General features: G+C 50.6%; 1 protein-coding gene across 1 annotated transcript in view; it reads right to left on the bottom strand.

Moving 5' to 3' along the window:
- Window positions 1-4258: 4258 nt before the first annotated feature.
- Ttc7a (tetratricopeptide repeat domain 7A) overlaps window positions 4259-6931 on the bottom strand; it is a 120687-nt gene continuing 118014 nt past the window's right edge. Inside the window, exon 20 of the mRNA XM_070025536.1 lies at window positions 4259-6049. Coding sequence (XP_069881637.1) covers window positions 5828-6049 — 222 coding nt within the window. The 3' untranslated portion in view covers window positions 4259-5827. The remainder of the gene's footprint in view (window positions 6050-6931) is intronic.

The raw sequence follows: 6931 nt of genomic DNA, 5'->3' as shown, positions 1-6931 counted from the left end.
AGTGACGGGGCCCAGGCTGCCCCTGCAGCAGCACTGATAGCCTCTGTGCCCAGGCTATCCACTATGCGGCCTTGGTTTCTCCAGTTCTACTATGATCAGGTCCCCATGAACACTTTGTTGGGTCATCAGCATTAAAGTAGGGTCATGTGGGGCTTGACAGGACTCCCAAGAACAGTATGGATTCAATCTGATGAGTACAGTTATCTGCCAAATAACATTCTGGTCAGTGACAGACTGTATACAACAGTGTTCCCTGAAGAATAAGATGGAGCAGAAATCCCCCCACTGTCTAGTGATGAGCTAGCTTGTGATAACAAGCCTGCTGCACTGCCAGTCTTGTGCAAGTATGGCATATACAGCTTGGCAATATTCACACACAACTTGGTTTATCCCTTCCCCCCCCCCCCCCCCGCTCTCCTCTTTTCCTGTTTTTAAATAAGTTTTTGTGTGTGTGTGTGTGAAAATACTGTACAGAGGGGTTACAATCACATGAGCAAGGTAATGAGTGCATTTCTTATCATGCATTGAAGTCAGGGCCTTACACTAGGCTGGTGCTCTACCACTTGAGCCATGCCTCCAATTCAGCTTTTGGCTGGTTATTCTAGAGATGGAGTCCAGTGAGCTAGTCTGCCTGGACTGTCCTCAAATCTTGATCTTCCAGGTTTCAGCCTCCTGAGTTGCTAGAATTATAAGGTGGGAGCCACTGGCACCTAGCTTAGTATATGTGTATAGTATTCTATGTCTCTCCCCCCCCTCCTGCCATCTATCAGGTACTTTGAACTTGTGTGTGTGTGTGTACATGTGTGTGTGTGTAATTAGTGTCTGCCTTCTTCCTAAGTTCATTGTAAAGTCAGTCTATTACACTAGCAGCCAGCATGCCTGTTGATTCACTGTCTCTTGAAAAGCATCATTTTCTCTTGTCCTGATTTAATCTCATTGTGTTTATGCTTAAGCATAAACTATATGGTGTGTATATACACACTAGATCACCTATACTATATAGATTTGTGTTTGTACATATTAACAAAACTTGTGATAATTTATCTCCACTGTTAAATGCACAGGACTGAAGTTCTCATTTCTAGTCAATGAAAATATCATTTCTAAGCCTAGTGCTGGTGGCTCACACCTGTAATCCTAGCTACTCAGGAAGCTGAGATCTGAGAATCATGCTTCAAAGACAGCCTGGGAGTGACAATGTTGTCAGACACCTTGCACTCATATATTGTTTTGTAGAATGGGAACTTCTCTGTACAATTAAAGATTAAAAAAAAAAAAAAAAAAGCCTGGGCAGGTAAGTCCATGAGACTCATCTCTAATTAATCACCAGAAAACCCAAAGTGGAGCTCTGGCTCAAAGTGGGAGAGCACTAACTTGAGAAGAAAAGCTCAGGGAGAGTGCCCAGGCCCTTGACTAGGGGATGGGGATGAGGGGGGGAAGGCTGAGGGGTGGGTGTGTGGGTATTGCTGGAGAGAAGCCTGTGAGGGCACGAGAGGGGGTGGGGCTGTCCGGAGGCTGCACAATGGAAGCCCTTTTCCGTCCACGAGCATCAGTAGGCAGCTAAGGTGCACAGCAGCAGGGCTCATCAGAGGTGGAGAGCCCAGAGTTGGCAATGAGTAACTTTAATTAAAATAATTAACTAATAAAACACTCATATTGTGTTAAATTTAAAAGGCAAAAAAGCCGTCTCTTCTCTAGACTTATAAACACTTATTAACACGAGTCCTGAGGCAGGAAGGAATTGCTATTGTTGTTTCCCAGAATTAACTCACCTTAGAGGAAGACTCTCCCTTGCATTCCTGCACAGCAGGAAGCACTCAGGTAAGTCAGCCCTTTGTGTGTGTGTGTGCGCGCGCGCACGCGCGCAGGCACGCGCACATGTGCATGAGTAGGACCAAGCAGACACTCTAAAGAATCAGCTGTTCATTGCCTGTGATTCCAGCTACTTGGAAGTGCAGAAATTGTGTATGAAGCCAATTGGGGACAAAGGGTAGTAGCCTCGAGATCCTGTCTCAAAACCAAACATTCCCCTCCCCCCATAGCCTCATTTCAGGCAGGGGTGTAGCTCACCAGACAAGACAATGCTGACAAGAATAACATCTCTGAGGAAGCAGTCAGCTAGTAGGGAAAACAGGTGAGCAGCAATGAACTGCTCACACTCGTTGAGCATTTACTATGTGCCAGGCATTGCTGTGGCCACTCCAGGTGTTATACTTAACAACCTTCATCATCATAACCCACAGGACAGGGACTACTATATTTTATAGATGGCAGAGAAATGTTAACTTGCTCAGTCACACAGCCAGCAGGTCCCCTTATCTCCTGTTACTTTAGTGGGTTCTCAGTTCTTTACAATTCAAAGCACCTGAGGAAAATGTTAAAGGACAGCAGAAACTTTCCAGGCAGGGCCGTGCTAGCTGCCCCCAGGATCCTTGGCTTGGCAGCACAGAGCTACTCCCACGGGTGCTCAAGCATCAGAAGCCTGTGACTGGGTTATCATTAAGAGCTGGCAGCCCGGGCTGGAGGCTATCTTCGGCCAAGAAATATTTGTGCAATGACATCAGATTTGTAGGGGTGGGGTGCCAATACAATGAGCACTTTGGTACCCAAAGGGAGCTTGGGTGGCAGCAGCTGAGATTCCATTGGTGCTTGTGCCTGCAGACCAGGACACTGCTGGTGGACACAAGTGGAAGCCACGTCCTGGAAAGTGGTGGGTGGGATCTAGAAAGGTAGACGATAGGGAAGTCCCAAGTCTTGTTCCCAGACTCAAGCTGGCACCTGTTCTCTGCTGAGGGCTGGTGTAAGCACAGGAAATGTCTGGGCTCTGGAGGGCTCTACTACTCGACCTTCTGACATCTGGTGAGGAAAGTCAGCTTGGCAAAACTTTCCTCAGAAACAGGAAGGCTGAGCCATCACATCTCCTCCATCCTTTTTATTTTTGGGTGCCACTACTAGGGCTTGACCTCAGGGCCTGGGTACTGCACCTTAGCTCTCTGGCTCAAGACTGGTGATTGAGGCAGTGTCACTTAAGCCACAACTCCACTTCTCATTGTTTGGTGGTTTAATGGGAGATGGGTCTCGTGGACTTTCCTACCTGAGCCGGCACAGGAATGAGCCACTAGTGTTGGTTCTTCTTTTCCACTCTTTTTCCCCAGATACTATACTCTGTTCTCCACTCTTTGGCCTTTAATTCTCGGAGGTCCATAAAACTGGAAGGCTAGGATGCGTGTGACAAATAACTAGATGACAAATAGTCACTACATTTGTATACAACAAAAGACAATTAAAAAAAAAAAAGCTGAATTCTAAAGCTCTGTGAAAAGCTTGGTTGGTCAGGACCCGTGGCGAGAGGGCATTGAGGGTGCCCAGCCCCACGGGCCAGGGGACCAGTCCTGAGTTTGTAGAAAGAGCTGCAGAGCATTAGTCTTCAAAGTACAAGGGCTAAAGCCCTGGGGATGCAGGTAAACCCCCAGAATTTGCATTAAAAAAAAAAAAAGGGTTCTGGCCAGGCAATGGTGACTTACGCCTGTAATGTTAGCTACTCAGGAGGCTGAGATCTGAACATTGTAGTTTGAAGCCAGCCTGTGCAGGAAAATCCATGAAACTTTTATCTCCAAGGAACCAGGTAAAATCCAGAAATGAAGGTTTGGCAAATGGTAGAAAAGGAGGAAGTAAGCGAAAAGCTACGGGATAGCCCTCAGGCCCCAAGTTCGAGCTGTCTAACCAGCACAAACAAAAACAAAAACAAAAAAACATGTAATTTTATATCATTTAAAAAATTTGGGGGACAGGAGGTATGGCTCAAGTATAATGTCTGCCTAGCAAGCACAAGACCCTGAGTTCAAACTCCAATACCATTAAAAGAAAAAAAAGTTGGTGCATGTTTTCTGTAAGACATAGTGTACTGGTGTGAACTGATCCCACTCCTGGTGGGGTTCCCTTTACAGCTGACAGGGCCAGTCCCTACTATGCAGGATAGGGGCCTCTCCCCGCCTTTCATCTGGTCCTCCTTTCAGCAGGAGACTCAGGCCCACTTAAAGGACAGACCAGAGGCCAGAAGAGCCTTTGTTTCTTCTTACTGCCTCCACGCCTCAGCTCTGATCTCTGCATGTTCCCCAGCTGAGAGCCAGACCCTTATTCCCAGCCCACCTACACCTCCCTCCTCCCACTGTGCTTCCAGCATGATACATCTCTCCAGAACCAGCTCAGGGTGGCTTCTCAGGGCTGAGGCTGTGAGTGGGCAGAATGAACACACTGCTTCAGACACACACTTTTATTCAGTCTGCACAGCCAGTTGGCAGCTCAGCTCAGCTCTCTGTGGTGGAATGTTTAAAGAATGCACTGGGTGCCTTTCCTACCAAAATCTGACCACAAACACTTTGGGCACCCCAAGGCTTGCTTATTCCTTTTCTAACAGAAAAAAATAGATCTCTATCAAATATATATATATATATATATTTATATTTATATATACCCATACACTTGGATAGAGACACTTCAACCAAGAGGCAAAGGATCACATGTCCTTTGTGGTTCCTTTTGGTTTGGTACCGTGGCCAGGAGGCGCGAGCTATCTGGAGACAGCTGGGGCATGCAGTGTGGAGCCAGTGTGGCGTGGAGCAGGGCTCCATAGCCCCCACCGGCATGGGAAGCTGAGGCATGCCCTCACCCCACAAGGAGAGGCCTTGCCAAGGCCCTAACACCCCGCCCCCGGCAGACAGGGCATGGCATGGCCAAAAGGAGGGAGCAGACTCAGTCTCCTCAGGTCTTTAACCACAGTCCCTGTGGGGGCACCCAAATGGCCAGTGAGGCTGGGGCTGCCCAGGAAAGCCAAGATAAGAACTGAGCTGTGGATGTGGTATTCTAAGGACAGCAGTCCTGGAGACCACCTCCACACAGGGACCGGCATCATAGGGAAAGGCCTGAAGGCCCACAGTGGCTCGGCCCTGGTAGAAATGGCTGGCTCAGAGCCAGAGCCCATCCTGAGAGCCGCTGGCTTAAGGCTCGTGGGCACTACTTGGCCTGGGGTTCAGTGTGTCTGGCCAGACACACAGAAAGGGGAAAAAAAAAGTAAAAGCCAAGTGACATCCTGAGACAAAGGCTATGCTGGGCATGATCTGCTGACTCAGCCTGAGAGGAACCCAGGGTCTGTCTTCTCGGTGGTGCTTGCAATCTTGGTCTGGGACTACCCTGGGACTGGGAAGCAGGTCCAGGCAGCAGCATTTTGGGGGGGTGGGATGTTGAAGTACAGCCATGAGGATCCCCCCTGCCCAGGTTTCAGGAGCAACCAGTCCTTACTACTCTGCAAAGTCACTTAAGATTCAAGCTGTCTCCTAAGGCCCCAAGGACGGAATCCAGGAAAAGCCTGATGTAGCCAGAGGACAAAGGCAGGGGAAGCACATGGGGCTCATCTCTGGTTCAGAGGATGGAAACTGAAGTTTGTCCGAAGCTAGGAAATGTGGGAGTCCTGATGGAGGCTTGGGCTTGGGGGCCATGGTGCATAGACAAGGAAGGCAGAGCCCTGAGGAAACACGGCCTCTGCCCCTCCCCAACGCCACGGTCGCAGGAACACGGGATCTGCCTTGGATGTAAAGCTTGTCCATCCAGCTCCCAATGAGCAGCACCAGGGCCCAGCTGGCCCTTGAGGGGAAGGATGGGTGGGGGTAAGAAGAAGCGGAGCTGAGCTAACAGAAGTGTTTGCTAGGGATGTATTCCCGGGGGCTCTGCACTTGCGTGCCGCTGTCCCTCCCTGACCCCTGTTCCCTGCTGCCTCCTTGTTCCCGCCATCCCTGTCCCTGCTGGGAGGCCCTGTCTGTACCCATGTAGCTCAGAGCTCTCTGGGGATGATGGAGAAGGGGAGCACGGGGCTGCTGGACTCCAGCTCCAGTGCTGTGAGGAAGCAGTCAATGGCAGCCTCGTTCTGGCCCTGAGCCTGCAGAACCTCACCCAGGCCCTGCCATGCTTCGTGGCAGGTGCTCTGTCTTTCCACAGCGTCTCGAAGAACCTTCTGGGCTAGGCTCTTGTGGCCCAGCTGACTCAGCATCAAACCCTGCAAACCAAGCACAGGACAGGGTTAGTGAGGGCCTCCTCGCCAGGGGGAAGGGGAGGACACACAGGAGAAGCTTGTTTGCTGGCCACCAGCTGAGAACTCTCGGGGGGGGGGGGGGCGGGGGGTTTGCTTGGGCACTGACAAGTCCCCATGCCCCATATCCATGCAAACCCATTTCCGCCCAGCCTTCCTATTTCCTGCAGAAGCTGTTCCTCTTAACCCCAAGGGACAAGGCTTCAAGTCAGGACTTGGCTTTGAATTATCCTCGCTGGGAGATCCTGGGCAATCACAGCCCTCTAGTCCTCAGCTTCCTCTGCACATGATGGTATTATAGAATCCTCCTCTAGAGCTGTGCTGAGGAAATGAGTCAGTAGGTGAAGGCCAGTGGAGAGGACCTAGCGGGAGTGAGGTCCCAGTGAAGAGCCCTGCTGCCTGCAGCCTGGAGCTGCCCCTCATCCTAGGGCCTGAGCACTGCATCCTGAGGGGAAGCCCTCACCAAGCAGACTGACTCCCCGGGGATGGCTAGCTCTGGATCCCCACGCACCCAGCCCAGCCTGGCAGATGAGGGTCATGGGAGGGAGTGACATGGCCAGGGTAAGAGGTAGTGGCTAGGTGAGAAAGCTGGATGGGCTCAGGGTTGAAAGGCCCTGGGATCAGGAGCAGGCAGGAAGTACAACCCTGAAGTTTGAGATAGGAGAAGTGACAGAAACTATTAAGGGGAGGGAGTAAAACAAGGACTCTGTACCAATCCTCCCACCCATATTGGGGAAGGAGCTGGGGACTGAAGCAGGCCTCAGTTCCCAGAAGGTCTGCTTTGTACCTTTCCCCACCAATCTTTGTTCCAGCTTCAAAGGCAGAACAAGATGGCAGAGTGGGAGGGCT

Source organism: Dipodomys merriami, unplaced genomic scaffold (genome assembly GCF_024711535.1).
Source record: "Dipodomys merriami isolate MVZ:Mamm:240054 unplaced genomic scaffold, mDipMer1.0.p SCAF_17, whole genome shotgun sequence".
NCBI lineage: Eukaryota > Metazoa > Chordata > Mammalia > Rodentia > Heteromyidae > Dipodomys > Dipodomys merriami.
Note: the sequence above shows the minus strand (reverse complement) of the source record. Positions and strands in the feature narration are given on the sequence as shown.